General features: G+C 40.3%; 2 protein-coding genes across 2 annotated transcripts in view; both read left to right on the forward strand.

The window, feature by feature from the left end:
• Positions 1 to 4,126: 4,126 nt before the first annotated feature.
• On the forward strand, positions 4,127 to 13,021 carry cdk7 (cyclin-dependent kinase 7). Its single transcript, XM_034122318.1, has 12 exons — positions 4,127 to 4,219; positions 4,438 to 4,497; positions 4,588 to 4,621; positions 4,704 to 4,771; positions 4,892 to 4,960; positions 6,643 to 6,753; positions 6,835 to 6,953; positions 7,812 to 7,911; positions 8,009 to 8,095; positions 8,183 to 8,332; positions 8,824 to 8,962; positions 12,617 to 13,021. Exons 1-12 carry the CDS (start codon positions 4,154 to 4,156, stop codon positions 12,643 to 12,645), a joined length of 1,032 nt encoding a protein of 343 aa, XP_033978209.1. The 5' UTR covers positions 4,127 to 4,153; the 3' UTR covers positions 12,646 to 13,021.
• Positions 13,022 to 19,244: 6,223 nt separating this feature from the next.
• serinc5 (serine incorporator 5) overlaps positions 19,245 to 27,803 on the forward strand; it is a 32,039-nt gene continuing 23,480 nt past the window's right edge. The window contains exon 1 of the mRNA XM_034122317.1: positions 19,245 to 19,409. Within this exon, the coding sequence (XP_033978208.1) occupies positions 19,383 to 19,409 (27 nt within the window). The 5' untranslated portion in view covers positions 19,245 to 19,382. The remainder of the gene's footprint in view (positions 19,410 to 27,803) is intronic.

Here is a 27,803-nt window from a genome sequence, read left to right on the forward strand (position 1 = left end):
AACAACGCAGATGGGAGCTAAGACAACAACAAAGACAGCCCTAAATGTAGTTGACTGCCGACTCCCTGCTGGCTCTGTCTATGTGCAGAGATGACACTGCGCCCATCCCCCTGCTACTTATAGGGACATTATCATAATGTTGTCTCTGTATGAGCCGAGCTATCAAGTGGGTTCATCTTGAAGTCCTCCACAAGCCCCGGTGAATGCTGATGCCTCAGAGGCTGGAAGAAGACAATAGTGAAAAAAGAAAGAAAATTCTGCCCTAATATTTATTCAAACTGACAGTTTTGGCGTCTAACAATGCAGCCCAGGACTGACAGCACCAATTTGATGAATCTCTGCGTTGGTTGTAAACAAACCTAAGCAAAGAAGATAATGGTTGTCCTTCTGTTTGTCCTTCTGCTGTCCTATTTTCTTGTCACTACAGACAATCGAAAGAATAAACGTGAAATGGGTAAAGTGACTCATGTTGGGGACTGTGAGTGGTTGCTGTAAATCACCGAATAGAGACAGCCTACATTTAGGTTCAATAGATTTGTATGTCATACTCAGATAAGAAAAAAGCACCAGATTAAGAGTGGAAGCTATTTTTTATATTAGACACAGGGATAATGAATAATTAGTTCTCAGAAGCAGATATTGTTTGTCAGGGCTTGTGTTAAGATTCACACCTCAAACTTCCACCCTACAACATCCTGTTGTGTTATAGCTGTGCATGTGGTCAGATACAGCTGCAGTCGTGTGTGTGTGTGCGTGTGTGTGTGTGTGTGTGTGTGTGTGTGCGTGTGTGTGTGTGTGTGTGTGTGTGTGTGTGTGTGTGTGTGTGTGTGTGTGTGTGTGTGTGTGTGTGTGTGTGTGTGTGCGTGTGTGTGTGTGTGTGTATGTGTGTGTGTGTGTGTGTGTGTGTGTGTGTGTGTGTGTGTGTGTGTGTGTGTGTGTGTGTGTGTGCCTTTATGTGAGAGTCAAAAACAGAAACAAAGAGGAAAACTCCCTGTGACAGCACCACCACTTCCCCTGAGACTTGATGAGTAAAACGTACAGCAGGTGTCTGATACTGCACTGCTAAACGCTGAATCATTCTCCTTTCATTTTCTCTGTGTATAAACCTTATCTTTCCGATGTCATGACCTAATAGATGGCATTTCATAACTAAAGGTCAAAAGGCTTGAATTGACTAAATTGTGAAATGGAGCAAATTGACCAACTAAAACAGAAAGAGAAAGTCTAATGTATAGCCAAAATTGTTGGACATCTTTTATAAAAATTTGATCAAAGCAAGTTCAAGATTTTGACAGTGGTTTTTCCTCCTAAATGGGCCATATTATGCTCTTTTGTATCAGGTTCATACTTCAATTTTGGGTTCCTGCTAGAATATGTTAACATGCAATATCAACAAACACAATATGTTACGATACTCTATAAATACCTGTACTCTCTCTTAGTCTGAAACGTTACGTTTTAAACCCCTGACCCACCAAGCTGACAATGTCTGGCCTTTGGTGAGTATCTGCTGGCACTGTTGACACTTTTCTTTCCTGCCGACAAGTTCCAACAGAGATTGTTGCCTGTTTTTTTAAAGTATGTGTACAACAACGGTCAGTACGTCTGCAGTCTAAAGTCTTCCGGTTTCCCTTTTTAAATGCAATAACCAGATGGGGGAAATGTTCAGTATGTTCTAATGAGCATGCATGTGCCAAATCTGATTGGCTTATTGAATCCCATGTTTTCTGACCTTGGCGGCCAACGAAAAACGTACTTATTTTGCAGTTTGTGAGTTGGTGGTACACATACCAAAATGTATGTGCTCTAGTACAAAAGTGAGGTTTTCATGATATGGCTTCTTTAGGATTTGTCACTTCATTCAGACATATATATATAGATCTTGTTTTCTGCTTTTTATTGTGAAATGCATAGTATGTGGATGGTGGCTTAAACAAATCGGATTATCAGTTGTGACTTTGTTTAACAGAACGTGTGTTAGGCAGGGTGATGCAAAGAGGAAATTAACTGTAAAAACAATATAAAATCCTCAGGGACCTCCTGAATAGCCTCTTCTTCTCTGTCTTTCAAAGACAACCGGCCAAATATTCAGTGCTTTACAATCAGTGTGCAGTGTTGAATGAAGTGGCCACATACAGTACCACACACACACACACACACACACACACACACACACACACACACACACACACACACACACACACACACACACACACACACACACACACACACACAAAAACACCTGTCCTATATTTGTTGTTTACTGTACATCATGTGAACACTGTCCCATCTGAAGCTGCCTCCAGCAGCAGGATGTGGTGGTGCGGCACGTCCTCGCTCAACAACACCCACTTCCTATGAGTTTGATAAACAGCCCTGCGGTTTCACTAACCTCCTGCCCGTCAAACAGAGGAACACACACACACACACACACACACACACACACACACACACACACACACACACACACACACACACACACACACACACACACACACACACACACACAACATCAGCTCAACAGCATCACCATCTGCTAATTTGACATAAAACCAGTGTGAGTTAGTGTGCGTAATGTATTCCATACTATCATAAGATTTACTGTGACAAACTGTATAAACGCCACCAGAATCACTTACGCCTCCATAACTCTGCTGCCGATCTCCTCATCCACAGCCTCGGAGGGAGAGGGGAATGAGCACAAGAATGCCCTCAAATCACATCAGAATTACAGGAGGACATCAATATGTCACATTTGTTTTAGAGGGAGTGATGTAAGTGGGTCTGAGTTATGTCCGCCACTGGACAGTTATGTTCCACATTAAGGCTGCCTGTGCATCCCTAAAGGTTGATAATACAATGCCATTAAAGATTTAGACCTCTGCTAGAGTCTCTTCTCTTCTCTTCTCTTCTCTTCTCTTCTCTTCTCTTCTCTTCTCCCCTCTTCTCTGCATGGTAGCATAGGCACATACGGTCCTGCCAGTCACATCTGTGAGCTGTCAGGATGTGAATGTGCATGAGACTGAGGGGTGTATTAGGCCTGCTGATCCTTCACACTCCTCTTGTCAAACTTAACATGAAAATGGAAGTGTGTGTGTGTGTGTGTGTGTGTGTGTGTGTGTGTGTGTGTGTGTGTGTGTGTGTGTGTGTGTGTGTGTGTGTGTGTGTGTGTGTGTGTGTGTGTGTGTGAGAGAGAGAGAGAGGCGGGGAGGGTCAAAGGAGAGGAGCCATGCCTAATCCTGTGGGATGTGAGGGTATCTATTGTGTATGGAGATGGGATGTAGAGATGTGTTCAGTGGTGCATGGATCACAAAACCTTCCTAACTGACAGAAGAGCCTCTCGAGAGGCCAATGTCAAACTGCAAAAAAAAAGCAAGATAAAAAAGGGGCAAACTGTCTTGAACAGAACTGCAGATTGCATCATATCTGTGAAATGTTACGGATCTGAGTTGAGATTTTGAATGCCTTTATTCATAGAAATATGGTATAAAAAACTGGCACTGTATTATTGTCAAATAATTTTATATTCTTAATAGTTTTAGTAATATTTATAGATAGAAACCCTAAACGATATAACCAATACCCCACTTTACAATGATGCATACATTATTTGTAGTTGATGTTTTTATTCTTATTTTATATAGACCTGCTACTAAAATTATTAAAATGATAAAAGTTAAATTATTTTTGTATTATTATTATTATTTTTTGTTTATGCATGCTTCTTAGTTAACATTAAGCTGTCTTTGGCTCTTTTCGGCTGTAACAAATGTAAATGTTACGAATAAAGGTATTCTGATTCTGATTCTGATTATTTCACCATAGCTTAGTTGAATTAGAAGTAGTGGTTCAAGGTTATTGTAAAAATAAATAAATAGTCATAAAGTGTATGGGTAGGCCTACAAACTGACTTCAATTTAATACATAAAACAATTGTTTCACAGCATAGAAAATAGAAATGGTCACAAAAGATATTGCCTGTAAACCTTTAAATAAAATCACATAAACCTGCTTTATATTTTAATGTAGTGATGATTTAACCCGGTAGGTGGCGGAGTTGCTCAATATAAAAAGTGATTTAACCCGGAAACAGAACTCGCGGACCTTTAACAAAGCAGGAAGTGGATCCTGATGAAAGTGACAGTTAGCAATCATGGCGCTTGAAGCAAAATCCAGAAACAAACGATACGAGAAACTGGATTTCCTCGGAGAGGGTCAGGTAGGTGGAAACAGATATGAGTGGATTCGGTTTTTAAATCTGTCCACTCTCTTCCAATCCTATCTGGTTGTATAGGAAGCATGTTAGCATCAAGCGTTAGCCGGTTGTTAATGTCAACAAAGCCTTGCTGCTCCACGCTACTGTGTTCACTACAGCAGCAGTGATGTTGAAAAAACAACACTTTTCTCTACCGTTGTCTCCCTTTCTCTCTTCAACAGTTCGCCACAGTGTACAAAGCCAGGGACAAAACAAACGACTCCATAGTTGCCATTAAAAAGGTACAATAAATAAGCTCAAAATTGATCATTTGTTAGCATGTGTATGCTATGCTGATGTTTAACACTATGTTGTTGTTGTTTTTCTGACAGATTAAGGTTGGCCACAGAACTGAGGCTAAAGATGGTAAATGATGACTGCACACATTTAACACTCAGTGCTGCCCATTGTCATCACCCTGTTAATGAATTGTATTTCTGATTAATAGGTATTAATAGGACTGCTCTTCGAGAGATCAAACTGCTGCAGGAACTGCATCATCCAAATATCATTGGGGTGAGGGAACATTTATTATGTCAGAATTATAATTAAAAAGTGAATGGTGTTTCTTGTAAGGGGGGAAATAATGAACTTTCTATATTTTAACTATTCACCTTATTTGCTGTGTGTTTTTAGCTGCTGGATGCCTTCGGACACAAATCTAACATCAGCCTGGTGTTTGATTTCATGGAAACAGATCTGGAGGTGAGAGAGTTTATCATATCATTAACAAAATCTCTTTCTGTCCATCTGTGTCTTACTAGAGGTAGACCTACATCACATGATACAGTATTATGCAGTCCCATACATATATAATACAACAGCCCATTGAGTTTATTTATGTAATGTGTTTCAGAGCTGCAACTAACTAATTACTTTAACTATCCATTCATCTACAGATTATCTGCCAGATTTATCAACACACTTTTTGGTCTACACTGTAACTATAATAGTGTCCAAATATATTTAAAAATTGTGAAGAAATGTAAATCCTTGTTTTTCAGTTTCCCTTTAAATGTCTTGTTTTGTCAGACAGTCAAAACACAAAGATAACTTAATAGTGTATCGGAAAGAGAAAAGCTCAAAATATCCATATTTAAGAAACTGGAAAAAGCATTTTCTGCCATTTTTTTTAATGAAAAATTACTTAAACAATCAATCAATTGATTATCAAAATAGTTGTTTATTTTTTCTCAGTGGATCATTGCAGCTCTAATGAGTTGTTTACTGAAACTTTTAATATATTGATCATCGTAAATTGTGTTTCCTGAATGTGTCATAAATAACTTGAATTTAACTAAATTCACAGAATAACTTAACTAATGGTGTGCCTATTATTTAATACACCTTAATAACACCTTGCAAAATGATGCAATATTAAATGATTAAGTGAAATCAGCATTTCTTGAATTAAATAATATTGTGAAGAAGTATATTATCCTTATTCTTGTTCTATGTATGGGAATTTACATCTCTCTTTCATGGTTGTAAAAAGAACATTATGTTGCATTTCATTAGTGGGCCACCACATGATACATTTCATTCTTTATTACCTTCCATTTATTAGAGATCAGGGAGAGAGCATTTAAAGCAAAGTGTTTTCTCTTCACCACTAATATATTTTAAAGGTGTGTGGCAACTGTCAGTCATTTGTTCAGTACTATGTACAACTTCCACGTTGTGAAATGTCAAGAGTGCAAAAATAAGCGAAAGGATGAAAAATTGTGAAGAGTTGTGAGGTCAGAGGACATACAAAGTAGCACAGAAAATATGAGCATGACGACGACAATTGGCAGCGTAAGTGCTCTCATCTAACCATTAAGTGCTTCTGCACGGTCACCGAGGCTTTTTGATTTTCCTCCTCTGGTTTGTTTTAGCATACGAGGCTCCAGATGGGCGCCAACCACCAATACATCAGGCTCTAATAGGAAGATGCAAAACAAGATATATACACTTTAGAAAAAATCAATAACACTCGGCTCTTGGCCCTCAGAATGAATTGATGCCATTAGTGGCTCCAGACAGACATGGACGTGAAATATGATGCTCATCTGATTATCTGTGCTGAAGGACTATTTTTAGACCAAATGGTTAGATTTGGCTGTAAGGGCTTTTCAAATACAGATATGTGATACATTTTCAACTAGATTGTCAATAAAATCACGACGCAGGATACTCAAATTTGTGTTTTGGGATTCTGGATGAAGGGTTGAATCTATATTGGGCTATTTAGCTTTCATGCAGCTGTGTCCAGTGATATCTGCCAGTTTGTTATTGCCTTTTATACTCCGATACATGTAAATACAGAAAGTAATGGAAATGGATGAAGATTATTGCTGGTCATAACATGTCCGACTTTTCATAAGCATCTTTGTTTTTCTTTTTAGGTAATCATCAAAGACACCAGCCTAGTGTTGACTCCTGCCAACATCAAAGCCTACATCCTCATGACTCTGCAGGGATTAGAGTATATGCACCACCATTGGGTCTTACACAGGGTAAGAGCACTAGTATGTAAACACACACATATTTGCAAACACACAGACATTCATTTACATTCTGCTACTTTGTATGTCCAGGATCTGAAGCCCAATAATCTGCTGCTAGATGGCAGCGGAGTGTTGAAGTTGGCTGATTTTGGTTTGGCCAAAGCGTTCGGCAGCCCCAACAGAGTCTACACACATCAAGTCGTCACCAGGTATGTGCTTTTTGCCAATTTTGTTAAATCAATAATGCAGAACGTGGACTTCTTTGCCTGGGCTCCTGTGTATTTGTGTCCACTGGAAATCTCCCACAGTAGCTTAAAGGGGACCTATCATGCAAAATGCACTTTTGTACGTCTTTTATACATGAATATGTGTCCCCGGTGTTCCAGGGAACTCACCAAGTGTCAGAAAACACAACCCTCTCTATTTTCCTCCATACCCAAATCTCTAAAAAAGGGGCTGCAACGGATCTGATAAAAACTGATCCAGATTTGAACACTGTCCTGACGTCAGGACAGTGGCGCTACGGCTATTGGGCCAACTCCACCAATCAGGAGGAGACAGCCACGGCCATTGCCGTTCGAAAGCGCTGGAGACGCTGTAGTACATATGCCAGGCCAGTAGATGGTGCTGTTCTCACATAATCAGCCCTTGCTAAAACAGAGCTAGAAATTGTCAAATTGAGCAAAATGAGGCATGGCTAAAATGCATGATCTGTTTGGTATTTTGAAAAAAAAAAAGTATAAATATGCCTTATATAGGTATGGTCCTACACTATATTATTCAAATATAGCATGATAGGTTCACTTTAACTAAACCCATTAAGACATTAAATATGCTTGATTATATTAAGTTAAATATCTGTCAGTAGTAGATATGTGACTGGTTAAGACGTATGTTACAGCACACATACTAATGAATACAGAAATCTTGTCCTCTTCTCGTTGTTAAATTATCTCAAAGTTTCCCAAGTGTTTACATTGACAGAATATTGTTCTAACTAGCACAGTAGCATATTGAATGTCTGTTTTTCAGAGTTGTAAAATGTAACTTGTTGATCTTATTCCCAGGTGGTACCGCTCCCCTGAGCTTCTGTTTGGTGCCAGGATGTACGGAGTGGGTGTTGACATGTGGGCAGTGGGATGCATCCTGGCAGAGTTGCTCCTTCGGGTAAACAAAACACACATTTAGAAATATTCATACAGGTATTGGCATGCTGTTATTTCTGCATCCCCGCTAAGGTCTCTTTGTGTCTCCTTTGCTGTAGATACCATTCCTCGCTGGAGACTCAGATCTCGACCAGCTGACTAAGATCTTTGAGGCTCTTGGCACGGCTACAGAGGAGTCGTGGCCTGTTAGTATCTGTTTTTACCAGTGATGGATGTGTTATTATACTTGCATGTGAATCCTTGTGTAATTTGTTTGTAATTCATGTCCTCAGGGCGTGACTAGTCTACCAGACTATGTGTCCTTCAAAATATTTCCTGGCACACCTCTGGAACATATATTCAGTGCAGCTGGAGATGACTTACTAGAGCTGCTTCAGGGCTTGTTCACCTTTAACCCCGCCACGAGGACCACAGCTACACAGGTAAACAAAGCAGAGCAAAGACAGTATTCTCACTTCCACATCTTTGGAGTAAGGGGTTAACTGTGGTAAATTGTGAACACAAATTAAAAATCTTAGCCTAAATATTCATGATGATCATTTTAAGTGTTTATTTGAGTGTTAAAAAAGAAAATCGTCATTAAGTATTTTGATAATCAATTAATGGCTAAAATCCTTTTTCTATGCAAAAATGGCAAAAACGTTGTTGTGAGCCTTTCAAATATGTAGGTTTTCTCTTTGTTTTACATCATATTAAACTTAATACCTTTGGGTGTTGGAGTGTCAAGTCAAAACGTTTAAAGACATACATTTGTAGATGGTATTTTGGACATTGTAAAGCCCAAATGATTAATTGAGAAAAAAATATCGTCATACAAACAAGCTTAATTAGGAAAAAAATTAGACATTGCAGCCAAAGTAATGAGTTCCTATGATGTGATGATGTGTTCATACTGTTGTCTGTTTCTGTCCAGGCTCTGAAGACGATGTACTTCAATAATCGACCTGCACCCACTCCTGGACCCCTGCTCCCGCGACCCAACGGCTCAGCTGAGGCTCTGAGGGAGAAGGAGACAGTCGGGCTCAAGAGGAAAATCGAGGGCCCGGAGACAAGTAATTAATACATAGTTGCTTTTTATATACCCATGAAATGCCACCTTGACCTCGACATACTCTAATGTCAAATGAAGCCAGTCAGTATTATCATGGTAAAACTGTGAACGTTTTTAGATTAGATTCAACTTTATTGTCCTTGCACAGAGTACAATTACTAGCGTACAACGAAAGGCATCTTTTTATTTATTAATTTTTTAGTCAATTTATTGAACATGTCAGAAACAAAACATAAAACAATAATATTAATATATATATATTTTTTTCTTATTACATTTCATTTAGCTGACGCTTTTATCCAAAGCGACTTACAATAAGTGCATTCGACCAAGAAGATACAAACTAGAAGAAAACAGAATCATATAAGCACATCAGGTTTCATAGAGCCAAAACATTTCAAGTGCTACTCAACTGGCTTTAGATAAGCCAGTCCTTTATTAGTATATAAGTGCTTTGTTAGTATAAGTGCTTTTTATTTTGTTTTTCATTTTTTCATTTTATTGGTCGAAGTGGAGTCGAAAGAGATGAGTTTTCAGTCTGCGCCGGAAGATGTGTAAGCTTTCTGCTGTCCTGATGTCAATGGGGAGCTCATTCCACCATTTTGGAGCCAGGATAGCATACCGACGTGTTTTTGCTGATGGGAACTTGGGTCCCCCTCGCAGTGCGGGTGCAGCGAGCCGTTTGGCTGACGCAGAGCGGAGTGCACATGCTGGGGTGTATGGTTTAACCATGTCCTGGATGTAGGAAGGGCCAGATCCATTCACAGCATGGTACGCTAGTACCAGTGTCTTGAAGTGGATTCTAGCAGTTACTGGCTGAACGGAGCGGAGGAGCGGTGTGGTGTGGGAGAATGTAGGAAGGTTGAAGACCAGACGAGCCGCTGCATTCTGGATGAGCTGCAGAGGTCGGATGGCACATGCAGGTAGACCAGCCAAGAGGGAGTTGCAGTAGTCTGGGCGTGAGATGACGAGAGCCTGGACCAGAAGCTGCGTTGCTTTCTGGGTCAGGAGGGGACGTATCCTCCTGATGTTGTAAAGAGTGTATCTGCAGCAGCGGGTTGTTGCAGCGATGTTTGCAGTGAAGGACAGGTTATTATCTAGGGTCACACCCAGATTCCTTGCAGTCTGAGTCGGGAAAACAACAGAGGGGCCGATGTTGATTGTTAGGTCAAGGGTGGGACACTCTTTTCCCGGAAGAAAAAGCAGTTCTGTCTTGTCAAGGTTGAGCTTGAGGTGGTGAGCAGACATCCACTGAGAGATGTCTGCTAGACAAGCAGAGATGCGTGCGACGACCTGGGTTTCTGAGCGGGGAAAAGACCAAATTAATTGAGTGTCGTCAGCGTAGCAATGGTATGAAAAACCATGCGGGCTAATGACAGATTCGAGCGAGTTTGTGTACAGAGAGAAGAGGAGGGGACCGAGGACAGAGCCCTGAGGGACCCCTGTAGATAATTGACAAGGGTCGGACTCGGACCCTCTCCAAGTTACCCTGTAGGTGCGGTCTTTGAGGTAGGAGGTGAGGAGGGAAAGTGCAGAGCCTGAAACTCCAAATTCTTAGAGAGTGCGAAGGAGGATCTGATGGTTCACCGTGTCGAATGCAGCAGACAGGTCCAAAAGGATGATGACAGAGGAGAGGGAGGCTGCTTTAGCAGTGTGCAGTTCCTCAGAGACAGCGAGGAGAGCAGTTTCTGTGGAGTGACCTGCCTTGAAACCAGACTGGTGCGGATCAAGAAGGTTGTTCTGATGGAGATAACGGGAGAGTTGTTTAAAGACAGCGCGTTCAAGTGTTTTAGACAGGAACGGGAGGAGAGAGACAGGCCTGTAGTTTATAACATCGGACGGGTTGAGAGTGGGTTTCTTTAGGAGAGGGTTTACTCTTGCCTGCTTGAGTCTGTTTGGAAAATGACCAGAAGTTAGAGAAGTATTGACGAGATGGGTGAGAAATGGTAGAATATCAGGAGCGATAGTCTGAATGAGGTTTGAGGGTCAATAATCAGGTCCCAATTTACTCTTGCAAGAAGGAGTTAAATCACATACAGAAATATGGTTCAACTCACACACACGAGGTATGCTGCTGAAAGGATAAGAAAACAATCACATCATGCTTATATAGTCTTCACAGCATCCAATAACATAGTCGTACATCGGTTTAGCGCCAGATCGCCGCATGCAAGTTTTCTTTTTACGATAGTCGGATGTTACTCTTTGCCCTCCAGAGAGTGAAAAAATAAGTGTGAATGTCTTCTTTTCTGTGGGTAAACAAATGAATCAAGTCTTGGCTCCTCCAGTCTCGACAGGGGTCAGCTGCAAGGTCATGCACAGTTCCAACAGTATAAGATAACAGTGGCTCACAGTATTAAGCCCATTTTCCCAACAATATAATACAGAATAAATAGGAATATATTCTAGACCGTTATTGTCATTTTGAAAAACTATGAATAAATGAGTATGCCATAAAGTTTTGGTTTTAAACAGTGTCTGCAACAATGTCGAGGCTGATTTTTAAAAGGAGTTGGACATATTTAAAGCATCCCACTCTAACCCTTACCCGCCAATCTTACATATAACATGTTGTTTATTTTAGCCGAGGGAACCACTCGTTTTCTCAGGGTTACGCACACTACAGTTATAAATCTAGAATACCACTTGTTTGAACCTAGCAATTCAAAGGGTGTTGGCTGCACATTAAACTGTAGTTAGACATTCAGAGTATAGCAAAATAGAACACGCACACACACACACAGATTAGTGGATCGTGGTAGGGTATGTTTTACTGAAGGAGGACCTTGATGTTACTGGGAGGTTCAAAGCTTTTCCAGCTCCTCCTGTGGTTTCTAAATGGTCTGGGTTGACTATACGCTCTGCTCTATGCTACAGAATATTATAGAGCGAATTTCCAAATACCTACCATATGGAAACTTTAGTGGTTAGCAGATTGCTCTTTATAGGCTTTTTTAAAGTAGTGTATGTAGTGTAGATACAGTATGTGACTGTATTGTTAAAGTATATTTCTTACTTGAGATGTAGATATAAACACAATATCCTATCCAGTTTAGGAGCACCAGAGATACTTAGGTCTCGGTCTTATCTGTCCATAGTAGGTTTATGGATTAAGATGATGGTCTCAGTTGCAAGGGCATTAGACAAGGAAATTGAAAATGTAGCTAACCAGCTTGAACCACATGGTAATACCAAATCTGCTTAGTTTAGGTAAAAATAGGACACTTTTCAGCTTATGGTCTCTACTATGACAGTAATACAGAATAGTTTGCTAAAATGAAAAGTCTGCCATTTTGGGTAAACATTTAGTTTAGTTTGATCCTGTAGTTTGAGTTAAATATGACAATTGTTTAAGCCAACCAGAATGTAATGGACATCTTTGCAAAAGCTTCAAGAGTTGTGAACAAAATACATCATTTTGTTTAGTATCAAGGATGAGAATACTTAACAGAAGGTCTTGGTCCCTAGGAACCAAGATCTTCTGTTGAAAACAAAAGAAAAATAATGTTTCTAAAGCAGAACCCAACCGAAACATATTGGTCATATTTGCTGTTAGTGGACTCTCAACTAGCCCGGATTACCTAAAGTGAATTTCGGGAAAAAGTGAAGTGCTTTTTCATGTTTTTGTAACACCATTCTTTGTATTTCTTTTCAGCTGTGATGAAGAAGAAGCTTATTTTCTGACCAATGGAACCTGGTTCATCAGAGGATCACCTTCTTCACACACTTGCGCGGCTCAGCCTTCCCGCATTGCTCAGGATTATCCACTGGAATGGAGGAAAAAAAAGGAATTCCAAAACCAGCGGAGGGAAAAAGGCTCAGATGTTTTTAGGAAATGTTAGAGGATGTAGCTGTTGAATCAGTCAAGACTTGTGCCTAAGATTACCTCTACGTATCCGAGGTGCTGCTGTGTGAGCCATCCCATCGACTGATGTACTACAGAGGTCAATAGCCTCAACTCTGGTGGACTTTTTTCATTGCCACAATGATGGCTAAGCTCTGGGAGCCTGTTGTAATATGTATATTTATGTGACTGAAAATAAGAACAACCAAACAAGAAGGCCTGGTTTATTTCATTTATATGTATTTAAATTGTGCAAATACATGTGAGGGATGTGACTACCTTAAATCAATCTGACCCTACATGGTTTTATATGATTTATTAAGAAAAGTTTTTCTACTGTGGTAGTAAGACATTATTGTGACAATCTCACTGCTACTTACATATTAATACAACACTAGAATAATGTTAGAGGTGTTAACAGTCTACCTGTCACCTATTGAACATGTGTGGACAGAATTATACCTGTAATTTATTTATGCAGCCTGTTGGCAGAGTAAAAGGTAAAGAGGGTTGTATTTTGGTACAACTATGTGTCATAAGCCATGTCTTCCGGGCAGACAGAGTGACACTGGGCTGGCCGTGTCCTGCAACAATGTGCCACTCGTTCCCTCTCTGTCCCTTCTCTTCAACATTACTGTGATCCAACGCGGCCTGACATGTCAGCGAGGCCTGATGGCCTTTTGGTTTTCTGTCAAACAGGATCATATCAGAAAATAAGACCGTGAAAGACATGAGAGTATGTCACAAGAACAATTCAAATTCCTTATCAAAAGATGTATATTTTCTGTATGCTGCTCTAGTCTTCACAATGAGATCATGCTTAAATTCTCTATAAGCTAAAAGAGATTTATATATATATGAACATAATTCATACATTTTACCAACTTATTGAGTATGAGCATTTTTCAGATCCGAGCCGAGAGAGTAATTAAAGCTCATGGTGCCCTAAGTTTAGAAAGAAATGGCTATTTGTGCCTATTTATAAATGTTCACAGTGCTGCACTCGGAGACACAATGGGCCTTTCTAATTTCTCTAATTCCCCTCCTCGACTCCTATCCTCGTGTCTTAGTCCCGCCCACAAGAGATGTGAGCGGAGGAGTCGAGGAGGGTTAATGATGACAGGAGGCAGAGCAGCACTGTGATGACTTATATATTTACTTTTAATTCATTCACAGTGTGGTATAATGAGACAATAACAGCAGGCTACAGATGCGGGCATACACACACACACACACACATATATTTATATAAATATATACAATTTCAGAATCAAACAAGTATGAGAGCACTCTCATAATAACGTAACACTATCAGAGACTGGATATATCCCCAATTCCATCAATTTAAAATGTATGCTGTTTAAAATCTCAAATTACATCTATTGTCCGTCTATATTTTGATTATTATTTAATGGAAACTGTCCATAATCAAAGAGTCATTCGAAGTCAATCAAAGACTAATATCACTCCAGGGTGATAGCAGGACACCCCATCTAGTCACTCAGAACATATCAGGACAATCTGATGTAGAGTTTCAAAATAAAAGACCTTTGAAGTCTCATATATGAGCTATCATCCCTCTGTTTTTAGATAAGAATAAAACAAAAACTCTCCAGTATCAAATACTTATTTCACTCCAGGGTGATAGCAGGACACCCCATCTAATCACTCAGAGAAAAATATCGACTCTTTGTTTGTAGATATCTACTAAACTAAAGCATACAAATAAAGAGAGTGATGTAGGCCTGTTATACTGAGTAATATATATTTTACACACTGCTCTGCTTTCTGCACGGACCTCACAGCTGTTCTCCCTGTAAACATCGCGTCGCGATTCAAGCAGTTAATAAAATAATATCCAGGGGATGCATGCAGAGCTGTCATTGGCTGAGATAAGTCCGGCCGTGCGTCACGACTCTTTTAAACATCACTGTTGCCGGAAATACATCCGCGGAGGACCCATCAGTGTATCCTCGATTATAGCTCCTCCAGAGAGCCTCCTCGATGCTCGGTCCTCGGTCCTCGAAGTGCATAGAGAGGCGAAGTCCCGCCCTTCTACTTCCGCCCCATGGGACCTTATTTCGGAAAAATTATGTATTGAAGTCAATGGGGAGAGAGAGATTATCTTTCGATCCCATTTGAATTGTGCCACGAATTACACATATGATGTTTGTCAATCTTAAAAAATCTTTTCCATGTCAAAAAAGTCACAGTTTGTAGTAAAACCGTTGAAATATAAGACTATGAAAAATACACAACTAGAAAGACTACAAATCCCAGAATCCCGGTCCTGCATGCTGGCTCTTACGGAACCGACTAACTCCCCTTGTGTGTATGTACAGCTCTCAACATGCCCAGACTTGTAGTGATTTTCACCTCGTTTAATTCTTTTCGCCTCATTCTGAAAGAAAGAAGTGAAATGTGCCAACGTGACGGCCGTCTTGGTGTGTGGTGCGAGACGGAGATGTAGTTAATTGAGCGGTTTCACACAAAAAAAGTGTTACTTCACAGTTTTACGACACATTTTTATTTGTTTGACTTGTAAAATTATCTTTTAAATTGACAAACATCATATGTGTAATTCGTGGCACAATTCAAACGGGATCGAAAGATAATCTTTCTCTCCCCATTGACTTCAATACAATTTTTCCGAAATAAGGTCCCATGGAGGTCCCCCGGAAGGGGAGGGACTTCGCCTCTCTATTTAGAGAAATTAGATGTCCTTCAACATGGCGCGCTGAAATCCATTTCCGGGTCATTATCGGAGGACCGAGGATTCGAGGAGTCGAGGAGGAGAAATTAGTGAAATGAGAAAGCCCCAAGGACTGTGTGGTGGTGAGTGACTGCTGCATGTATGTGTGTGTGTGTGTGTGTGTGTGTGTGTGTGTGTGTGTGTGTGGTGTGTGTGTGTGTGTGTGTGTGTGTGTGTGTGTGTGTGTGTGTGTGTGTGTGTGTGTGTGCGTGTGCGTGTGTGTGTGTGCGTGCGTATGACTGTGTATGTGTTGGCTGACTGGGTCAGATGACGGGTTTGGCCGATAGCTGCACATTCATAGAGAGTAACAGTAAAAGCCTTATCAGCTCATGCCGAGGCCGATTCATTGGCCAGGAGAGCCTCTGTTGGAACCAAGGCGCTCACACTGTCGCCCACATGCTGGGACTGAACATGAGCACAGGGTTTGTGGGAGAAAGTCATTCTTGCACATATTTCTGACTCCGCAAGATAAGTATGTGGGATGGACCGCAGTGGGATGATAAGACTTTGAAATGAATAATACAGTTTAGAGGCTTATGTAAAGTAGAACTCAACCAAAAGGCAAAACTCTAGGGCAGGGGTCTCCAACCTTTCTTCATCTGAGAGCTACTTTCAAAAAATGAAAGTGGCCAAGAGCTACTTGCATCACATCGCTTACATTTATTCACATAGCCCTCATCAGTTGAATTAAGCTATACTTTTGTACACGTGTGAAATTGCAATACCTAAAGCTTATCAAAAATAAGGTCCAAGAAAACGAAGATTTCTCACATATTATTATGGCCCACATAATAAGTACATCACTGAACATTCAAGTGTCCTTAATCACCACCTTACAAGCATTTCACTCTTTTGTTAGTGAGATTAATGGCACTGCATACAGTCCACCATAGAGGTGTATGCTGGACCCACTTAGGTTCACTTAATAGAGTCATTTAAATGTTCATCAGTCGGTCTTGTTCTGTATTTAGATTTCATTCATGTCAGAAAAAGCTGCTTCACAAAGGTATGTAGAACAGAACCAAATAAAGCAGACATTTTCAGTGCTGCTTGGTGAATGTTCTTATAGTTTTCTGGGTCTACAAGGCTCCAGAAATGTTGTGAGTTTTGCTGAGACTTAAGCTGAACATTATTTTGGAGATCTCCACAGGATTGACACTGAACAGTTGTTCAGCCATCTTTTTCTTCTTCTTCTTCGTCTTGACATTAAATTATAAACCATAATAAATCAATTGTATAGGTCTAGCCTCCCTATATCTGTGTGTGAAAATGGTTCCATCCTCAAAAACAAAAAACTAATACTTCTGCAGTCTAGCTGCAGCTTCTAGCAACGGTCTTCTGTTAAAAAAAAGACACACATGACTTGAGTCTGAAAACAGCAGGAGTATTTACAATAGCATTATAAAAACAAAAATAGTGCATGTGGGTGCACACTTACATTCTCTGTCTTACTGTTACATAAATCCCATGAATGTATGAGATTAAGTTAGCTTCATCATATCTCAATCAGTGATTAAGTGAATAATAAAGTTTCTATCGGGTCACTATCAGCCTGTCACTCATTATTTTCAGGGAGGGGGCGGGGTTTGGAGGAACGGAGAGGAGACGGTGATCGCGGAAGCTTTCCTCCTGCCTTCACAAACTTTACACAAGTATTTATCAACTGAAAATAGCAAGAGGACATTCATACTCTGCAATCCAAGACTTGATTAAATTCACCAAAAACCTGACATGACGATAACGAGTGTTTTTCAAAAAACACAAATCCCTCCCTGTGTGTCTCTGAGGCGCAGCGACAGGGCCTGATTCAGAGCGGGTCATTCTGCTGTTAGTTCTGGACTCGTGCTGGTGGAGAAAGCAGACTGCTCCGTGTGTGTTGTCGCTGTGCTGCTGTCACGTCTGTTCCTTGATCTCTGCGTCACCGACCATTTGATATTCGTGTGACAGAAAAAAATCTAAAATAAAAAAACGTTATTGTCCAGCCGCGGCCGAAAAATCAATAAGCAACCTTACTACGCTATAATCGATAATCGAGCGGCGAGCTACTGAAAAGCTGCCCGCGAGCTACCGGTAGCTCGCGATCGACGTGTTGGAGAGCCCTGCTCTAGGGTAATGTAATGTTTCCATTAGCATTAGAAACAGCCAGGCTTTCACGTCTCCCCTGAAGACTTATTGTGATTAGCGAAGAGGTAAAAATGGACATTTCATGAATTATTGATCATCATATTAGGATTTAAGGACAACCTCTTTAGTCAGCTGTTCTTCCTTTCTGAAAGATTGTAAAAACTTGAACAGCATATGTTATCCATAGAGTCTAGGACAGTAGGCAAAGTTCTTTAATTATAATCACATGAGAGAAGTTATGTTTATGTCTGACAGATGTTTTTTCACAACAGTATTTTTGGGTGTTTTCCATGTGGGCACTTGAATGAACATGACACAATATCATAACAAATTGGCAAACACACATAACTACATTTTCCTTGTTAAGCCAAAGCCTTTGCATAAACCTTGTCTGCTTGGGAAGGTTCAAAGTTCAAGGTTCAAGGTTCAAGGTTCAAGGTTTTTATTTGTCATACGAACATAGCTACAGTGTAGTTATGACGATGAAAATCTTAGGTCACAGGCTCCTCCAACAGTGCAACACAATAAAACAGATAAACAGACAAATATAGTGCAAGTAAATACAAAAAGAAAAATAGTTTAAAAAAGTGAAATAGTGAAATAGTACAATAAGAGTCTATATGCAAGTTATTGGAACATGATATAGATAAATAGATCAAATGAGACAGAATGACATCATATAGGTTGTAACAATGCAAATTATCTTTCATACTGGTGGTTATTACAGCTTTAGGAGTACTTTTACTTTAATTATTGCAACTACTATCATCATAGTATGGCAAGACTTATGGTGATTATTAGAAAAGAACCATCCATTATCTGTAGTTGTCAAGTAATGAACATTACGTGGGGATTAAGGATTCAAATATTCAAGATCCAAAGGCTTTATTGTCATATGCACAGTACAGTAGGTACAATGTAGATAGGGCATTGAAAATCTTAAGTATAAATAGTGCAAGAAGAAACAGAGTACAATAAAGTAATGCAACATTATCATGAAGACCAATGTGCAAGTAATGCAGATGAAGTAAACTATATGTCAAAAAATTAATAACAGCAATAAGCTAAATGTTGCAGAGAATGTTGTAAGTGAACAAGTACATGCAGGAGTCTATACATGTAAATAAAATAAGATAAACAGAACAGAATGTACAATAAAATACTGTACAGTGAAAGTAGTACTATTTATTGTAGGATTATTATTATAATTAGATCCAGATAGCTTTATATGTAGGCTGCTTTAGGACATTGGTATGTTTTTAATTATATTTAACTATCACCCCTGCCCTAATAATAGTGTAAAGCTCTTATACAATTGTTCTACTAACTATACATTAATATTCCATGATGGTCTTGTAATGTGTAGGGGTCCTCGGCAGTGTTTTTAATGCAAGTAATTGGTGTGACATCTGGCTTTGACCTCCTAATGTTAGCATATAGCTTAAAGTGTGTCATAGATTTTCCATGGCCTGTTTACAACCACTTCTTGAAGCCCTCTGTGGCTTTCAGCTTTGTGTTCGGCTTGTGGGAGTGGGAGGAGAGACAGGAAGCATTAGGGAGGGGGAGGAGGAGGAGGAGAGACAGCGGGGACAGGAGCGTTGTTTCCCGTGTGCTGGTGGCGGTGATTTCATGTGGAGAGGAAGCAGAAAGCAGCTCGTCTTCTACTCTTAAAACGGATTTTATTGATTGTCTCCACGCAAAATGTGTACCCCGTGTTGCATATCGCAGGTAAGGAGCACTTCTCTGAATGACTGCTGTTTTATTGTTGTAACCCACACAATGACACGTTATTGAATCGCTCCAGCCTTGTTTACTGTTTGTATGAATGTATGCTGCCTCTCATCGTCAGCTAGCGCGAGGCAGCGAGTATTTAATGTCGCGTTGATTCCCGTGACCCCTGTCAGCCACCGTAATTCATTCATTAACATTGTAACATTATTATTATTTCCATCACCGACATGATTGAATAACTTCACTGTAGTAACGTTACAGCCGCTGGGAGACAAAGAGAGATGAGGCTAAGCTAAACCAGCCAGTATACCTGCTATCACAAATAACGTCATCGTTGAATGTCTGTACAGATGTGTTCAGTCCATGGTGGAAACTGAACTGCTCAATCGTGTCTGTGGTGAGACATGCGTCTTATGTCTTCATTGTGGTTTTCTTATCAGTAATGCAGTTGCACTTTTCCAACCACTGAGGAACATCTTCCTCCCCAGTTTAACAAAAATAAACCCAAACATTTGTAGCCAACCCGATTTCCAGCTTGTAACCTACTTCTTACTCCAGTAATAAACACCCTTAAATAAATGTTTTGGTTTAATTTAGGCCTACCTATATTTCGGAATTCGTTTTGGACAATACATGAGGTTATATAAACCAGTGGTGTAAAGTAACTACATATATTTACGTAAGTACGTACTGTACTCAAGTACAATTTTGAGGTACTTTACTTGAGTATTTTTGCTACCTTGTACCTCTACCCCACTACAATTCAGAGTTGAATTGTGTACTTTAACTCCACTACATTTATGTAATGTCTTAAGTTACTTTACAGATTTTTATAAATTATATGAAATATAATCAACACTTGAATAAGACTTTTGTTATACCTGGAGTAAAATTCAACAGAGCCATGCAGCATACAAAGTCATAAAAACTAGCTGCAACTTTATTGTCATTAAGTACAAGATCTGAGTACTTCTTCCACCCCTGTATTTAAGTTACAGAAGTGTGTCCCCTTAAGAAATCATATGGTTGAGCCTACTTTATTTCTTCTTCTTTTTTCAGTTTTGAAGTTGCAGAATTTCTTGTAAAAGGCACACTTCTTTTTCCATTGTTACTTTTTATTTATTTAACCAGGAGATCCCCAATAGGATTAATAGTCTCTTTTTAAAGGGAGACCTGGCTATAACAGGCTGCAGCAGTAAGAATATAATTTTGTATTTGTTATTATACTGTACGTAGCCTTTAATACAGTTGCAGAATTGCTATGATGAAAAGTCTAGCTAGCAGTTTATATGCAAAGTTAGAGAAGGCTTTCTTCCGTACTGAGTTTCTTTTTCCTCCAACAGATTGTATTTGACCACAGGGTTTCCACTGCTGAGCTGGTCTGGTCAGGAATTTAATTACACAGACACATCGCTCATCTAAGGAGCGCTCCCTTCTATTTCCTGTTCTTTTCAGAGACAGGGTGAAGGAAACGGGGAAGATAAAGAGGAAAGGAAGGCCAAACAATACGTCAGATTTGTGTTGCTGTCCTGGTGGTGTGCTAATCCCTGTCACAGACACTCCATTTAGTTCTGTCGCCATCTCTATGTATGTGTATACTTGTAATTAGCTTTTTTTGAGTGCATATATGTGCCCCTCTTGAGTTTCAGAGTAGGCTAAATTGATGTGTGGTCTGTTAATTTCCTCTGGCTCAGAGGTGGAAATTAAGGGAGGGAGGGCAGTGTTTGGGTTAGATTTGGCGAGGAAAGGAGGCATGGTGTGGGAGCAGCTCACTCTCGTAAATTCTCAGTGGGATCAGGCATGTATGCCATATTGTGATGGGATAGGGGGTCGGCTTTAGCTCAGTGTTGAGTTTTGTCCAAAGGCCTGCAAGCTTTGGCTGTGAGTGTGGGACAGGACCAAAACCATGTGGGTGTTAAAGCAGGACAGCTATGGCACAGTTAACTTTGGCAGGGTCCATGCATCAAGAAGACCTGGAGGATACTAGAGGCTGCGTCAAGCAACCATTCCTCTTGATAAAGTATGCTTGAGTAACACATCAATAACTTACTGTACACTCTGGCCTTTCTGAATGTGCTGGCCAAAAAAGAGGGTTTTCATGTTGGCCAACTGTGTCCAGTACACCGTGCTTTATTATCCAAACATGTTTGCCTATCAGGGTATTGCAAGAAAAATTAGTAATTTGGTTAAAAGGGATTGGTGTGACGTGTATTGGTGTTTATTTATTTGGTAGTTTTATTTTTGTTTGTGGGGTTTCTGACACAGTTAAGTGTAACATTATGTTTCTATTCCTGCGAAACGATACGAATGCCAACTGGCTGGAATGTGATTTCCTTTTCAAACAAATATGGGGAAATCCTTAACTTTCACTATCTGTTCACCTATAACACACAGCTGTCACATCAGATGGCTTATTGCCTATCACTGCAATGTCACAGAGGGGCAGGTCATCCGAAAAACAGGTGTTGATGAACTCAGTGGCGAGCCGTGACATTTATACCTAGGCCCTCTGACCCCCCCCTTTCCTCGAAAAAAAAAAAGGGTTATTACGTCTCAGCGTATACTTCAGCGGAATATCAAAACAACGGCCCGGGGTGCAAAACACATCAATGACAGCGACCCTCTACCACACAAAACAACACAATTTATCTAAAAACCTATCATGACAGGGCACCCACAGCCAAGTAACAATTACAAATGAATTACGTCGGCACGGCGGCCCACATTGAAAATGACTTAGGCCTACCTTTGATGATCAATTCACTTAAACACAAAGTCCATCCTCCTGTCCTTTTGGATGAAGCACTTGATGGCGGGTCATGCAGCTGATCCTTTGCCACTCCAGTTTATCATTGTAACTCAATCTTGAAAATGACTCGGTTAATAATTTCGCAACGATGTCATCACTATCACTGAAATGAGCCATCATGAACGAACTTATGCTAATCATAAATCTATCGATCATAAATCTATCGATTAGATTTATGATTCGAAAATAATAAAAGTAGGGTAGACATGTGGATATTATCCGGCTGAACAAAACGTGCATTTATCTAACAGGTTAGTTTTCCACAGACTTTATTTCGAGCTATTACATCCATGAGAAATCCCATTGCTTTTCTGTCGAGGGAACCCGAGCGCAGCTTACTTCCGGGTTTTAGGACGCGTCACTGCACCACTTGCATAAACCTCACAGTGGGCGGAACTTGTCATAAAGTCCGCGAAAATAAAGCCCACCCATTTAGAGGGAGGATATGATTGGTCAATTGTACTGTCATTTGACATTACTCTCTCATTGAGTTACTATAGCTGGCCCTGTGAATGTACAGAGGGACCAACAAGCTCTCCCGTCTTCACAGTAACTCGCAGAGACGCATGTAACCCTTCACATTCCAACAGAAACTGAACAGGCAGATTCGAAGGATTTATTTCTTTGGAAATGTTATTTTAAATACAATTAAATCAAGTTATTTTGGTAAAACTAATGAAAAATCTTAAAAAGAAATTTCAAATATTATTTTTTGGAATATCTTAGGCCTAAGAGGGCCTAGAGGGCGAACTGTAAACTTTACTCAACTTGTAAAATGATAACTGAATACCACCACCAAACATCTGTAGCAGTCCCCACCAACATACATTTCTGCGTCAGTCATACTATTAGAATTACTGGCCATAGTACAGCGGATAAGCACAACAATTGTGCATTTTATGAGAAAAGCATGACATTTCTAACATAGTTAGTGCATACCATAAGGTTTATTTTCAGATGTGGAGGGAAGTCAGATTTGACCCGTGAGGACCGTGAGAGGTCAAATCCAAGATGGCCGCCAGTCTCTCGGGTCAAATGTTCAAACACGTTTAATTTTGGAACCAAACATTGTAGAAAAACATTTAAGGTGTCATATCCAACTAAATTAGGGATGCCCAATCATTTGATGATACTTTTGAGATCGCCAGAATTCAAGAAAATGCATTTAGGTGAAGATAAAGGTAGAAATTGACCAAAAATAAGCTGTCAATCAGTTGAAATTTGGTGTGTGTGTGTGTGTGTGGTCACCCAGCGCTAGCATTAATACAGAGACTGGAGGAATATGGCTTTACTTGGCACAGTCTGCATGCTGAAGCAAACATTTGTTTTTGTCTTCAAATACATACTTACATGATTGTGACGAGCATAATATTTGCTCCCCGCCCAACTCTCTAAGTGCTTGAACTCCGTGACAGGAGGATGAAGTATGTATAAATGGATGGAACTATCAACAAAACAACAGCGTTTTATTCCCCAATGTCATATTTAATAGAAAAATAATGATGCACCACTTATTGGAGAAAGAAGAATGGGGAACAGAAAGGTTTAGAGAGGGACAACATGCTGAAACCTTGCAACTTCAGTGCCAGAGAAAAAAGGTACTGTGAGTACACTTGTGGTTATTGTCCTCATGTTGCACATAGAAAATTCAATTAAGATGTTTACCGCATGTGGGCAAAAATCCATCAATCTTTCAATTTTCTAAAACTTGTTATATCCTTAGAGTCATTTAAAATGAGTTTTTTTCTCCATGCCATGGAGTCTAAATGGGTAAACCTTTGTATTTGTAATTGTACAGCCATGCTAGGACAAACAAATCCCCTTTGCCAATGTTCTCTCTGCACTCTCTGTCACACACACAACATACATAACCCTTTCTTTGCATGACCTCTAAATGTCCATGTGAGCCACTAAAGAACAGAAAAAAAGCTGCGCTACCTTGGCTTTATAGGTGGACAGGCAGGGAATCGAACCCCAACCCTCTATAAGTGGAAAGGGACAGCGGTGAACCTTATAGTTGAGTGCAGCCCTTTGTTAACAGCGAGGGTTAAGAGAGCTGTTTGTGCTCTACATGGAACTGTTTTCCATCTCCCTCTTTGGTTTACATTATTATTATTATTTTTCTATTAAATATGACATTGGGGAATAAAACGCTGTTTTGTTGATAGTTCCATCCATTTATACATACTTCATCCTCCTGTCACGGAGTTCAAGCACTTAGACTTAGAGAGTTGGGCGGGGAACAAATATGATGCTCGTCACAATCATGTTAGTATGTATTTGAAGACAAAAACAAATGTTTTCATCAGCATGCAGACTGTGCCAAGTAAAGCCATATTCCTCCAGTCTCTGTAGTAATGCTAGCGCTGGGTGACCATAAATCCACTGGAATATACCACACACACACATTTTGCAAATTTCAACTGATTGACAGCTTGGTCAATTTCTACCTTTATCTTCACCTAAATGCATTTTCTTGAATTCTGGCGATCTCAAAAGTATCATCAAATGATTGGGCATCCCTAATTTACACACACACACACACACACACACACACACACACACACACACACACACACACACACCAAATTTCAACTGATTGACAGCTTATTTTTGGTCAATTTCTACCTTTATCTTCAACTAAATTCATTTTCTTGAATTCTGGCGATCTCAAAAGTATCACCAAATGATTGGGCATCCCTAATTTAGTTGGATATGACACCTTAAATGTTTTTCTACAATGTTTGGTTCCAAAATTAAGCGTGTTTGAACATTTGACCCGAGAGACTGGTGGCCATCTTGGATTTGACCTCTCACGGTCCTCACGGGTCAAATCTGACTTCCCTCCACATCTGAAAATAAACCTTATGGTATGCTCTAACTATGTTAGAAATGTCATGCTTTTCTCATCAAATGCACAATTGTTATAATATGAGAGCTTATCCGCTGTACTAATAATAGAACATGTTGCTTACTTCCCATTGGAATTAATAAAGCATTTCGATTGTTTACATTTCTTTATATTATCTAAACACAATTGCGTTGCTAGGCAACAGCATGGTTCCATTCTTTCTTCCTGTCAGCTATTTGGAATGGAACCTTCAGAATTATGACATCATGTTTTGCCTTTATGTAGAATTCTGAATTCTAGGAGTTTGCAGGACAGAGCAGCAGGCAGCAGGAATTTGTCCAGCTAGTGTCAGATCATTGCAGAAATAGATTTTGTTGCAAGCAAACATTAGGGATACTTGCAGTGTTTTTTAGCGAGATAATCTTCACAAGTGAACTCAACTTTTGTGGGATTTTTGTGACGTTAATTCAGTCGAACAATTACATTTAGTTTGCTAAACAACAGGTCATTTCGTCACAGCAGTAGAGATGGAGATGAACAATAGAGATGAGCTGGCAGTCAAGCTCGAGATTCTGCAAAAAGAAAATCAGGAAATGAAGTTGTGGCTGGAGCAGGAGAGGACTTTAAGGGATAAGCTTGAGATTGAAGGCGCTAAAAAGAAGGAAGCGATGCTCAAAGCATATACAGAGAAATCAGCTTTGCTGTTTAAGCACAATGTGAAAGTGAAAGCCCAGGAAATTGAGCAGAACGTCTTGCGCGTCAACAATGAGGACCTGAACATGAAATACAGAAACCTCCAGAGGTCACACAAGAAGGTCGAAGCCGAGATGGCTGCCTTGAGAAAGGCAAACCAGGAACTCAAACAACTGAAAGAACCCTGTGTTGAGGAGAAGGATAAAGAGATAGCTGCCTTGCTGAAGGAAAACAAAACACTGAAACAAGAGAAGGAGCGTTGTGTTGAGGAGAAAGATGCAAAGACGGCCGCCTTGCAAAAGACTAACCAAGAACTCAAACAACAAAAGGAGCGTTGGCTTGAGGAGAAATCTGTAGAGATAGCTGCTCTGCGTGAGAGAAACCAGGAACTCCAACAACAAAAGGATCATTGTGTTGACAAAGCTGTAAAGATAGCTGATTTGCGTGAGAGAAACCAGGAACTCACAAAACTGAAGGAGCGTTGTGTTAAGGAGGAGGCAAAGATGGCCGCCTTGCAAACAACAAACCAGGTACTCAAACAACAAAAGTTGCGTTGCGTTGAGGAGAAAGATGCAGAGATAGCTGCTTTGCTGAAGGAAAACCAAACACTGAAGCAAGAGAAGGAGCGTTGTGTTGAGGAGAAGGTGGACAAGAAGGAGGATGTGGAGGTGAAAGTGGAGGTGGAACCAGAAGTGAGGCATGATGTTAAAATGAATGCCCTGAAAATTGAGCAGAAAGTATTGCGCGGAAACAATGAGGAACTGAACATGAAATATGGAAAGCTCCTCAAGATGCACGAGAAGGACAAAGCAGTGATGGCCACCTTGAGAAAGGCAAACCAGGATCTCAAACAACTGAAAGAACCCTGTGTTGAGGAGAAGGATGCAGAGATGGCTGCCTTGCAAAAGACAAACCAGGAACTCAAACAAGAGAAGTTGCGTTGTCTTGACGTGAAACATTTTGAGATAGTCGTTTTGCATGAGAGAAACCATGAACTGGAACAACAGAAGGAACGTTGTGTGGAGGAGAAGGATGCAGAGATAGTCGCTTTGCATGAGAGAAACCATGAACTGGAACAACAGAAGGAACGTTGTGTGGAGGAGAAGGATGCAGAGATAGTCGCTTTGCATGAGAGAAACCACGAACTGGAACAACAGAAGGAACGTTGTGTGGAGGAGAAGGATGCAGAGATAGTTGCTTTGCATGAGAGAAACCACAAACTGGAACAACAGAAGGAACGTTGTGTTGAGGAAAAGGATGCAGAGATAGTTGCTTTGCATGATAGAAACCAGGAACTGGAACAAAAGAAGGAACGTTGTGTTGAGGAAAAGGATGCAGAGATAGCGTCCTTGCTGAAGGAAAACAAAACACTGAAACAAGAGAAGGAGCGTTGTGTTGAGGAGAAAGATGCAAAGACGGCCGCCTTGCAAAAGACTAACCAAGAACTCAAACAACAAAAGGAGCGTTGGCTTGAGGAGAAATCTGTAGAGATAGCTGCTCTGCGTGGGAGAAACCAGGAACTCCAACAACAAAAGGATCATTGTGTTGACAAAGCTGTAAAGATAGCTGATTTGCGTGAGAGAAACCAGGAACTCACAAAACTGAAGGAGCGTTGTGTTAAGGAGGAGGCAAAGATGGCCGCCTTGCAAACAACAAACCAGGTACTCAAACAACAAAAGTTGCGTTGCATTGAGGAGAAAGATGCAGAGATAGCTGCTTTGCTGAAGGAAAACCAAACACTGAAGCAAGAGAAGGAGCGTTGTGTTGAGGAGAAGGTGGACAAGAAGGAGGATGTGGAGGTGAAAGTGGAGGTGGAACCAGAAGTGAGGCATGATGTTAAAATGAATGCCCTGAAAATTGAGCAGAAAGTATTGCGCGGAAACAATGAGGAACTGAACATGAAATATGGAAAGCTCCTCAAGATGCACGAGAAGGACAAAGCAGTGATGGCCACCTTGAGAAAGGCAAACCAGGATCTCAAACAACTGAAAGAACCCTGTGTTGAGGAGAAGGATGCAGAGATGGCTGCCTTGCAAAA

The sequence above is a fragment of the Trematomus bernacchii genome, unplaced genomic scaffold (genome assembly GCF_902827165.1).
Source record: "Trematomus bernacchii unplaced genomic scaffold, fTreBer1.1, whole genome shotgun sequence".
Lineage (NCBI taxonomy): Eukaryota > Metazoa > Chordata > Actinopteri > Perciformes > Nototheniidae > Trematomus > Trematomus bernacchii.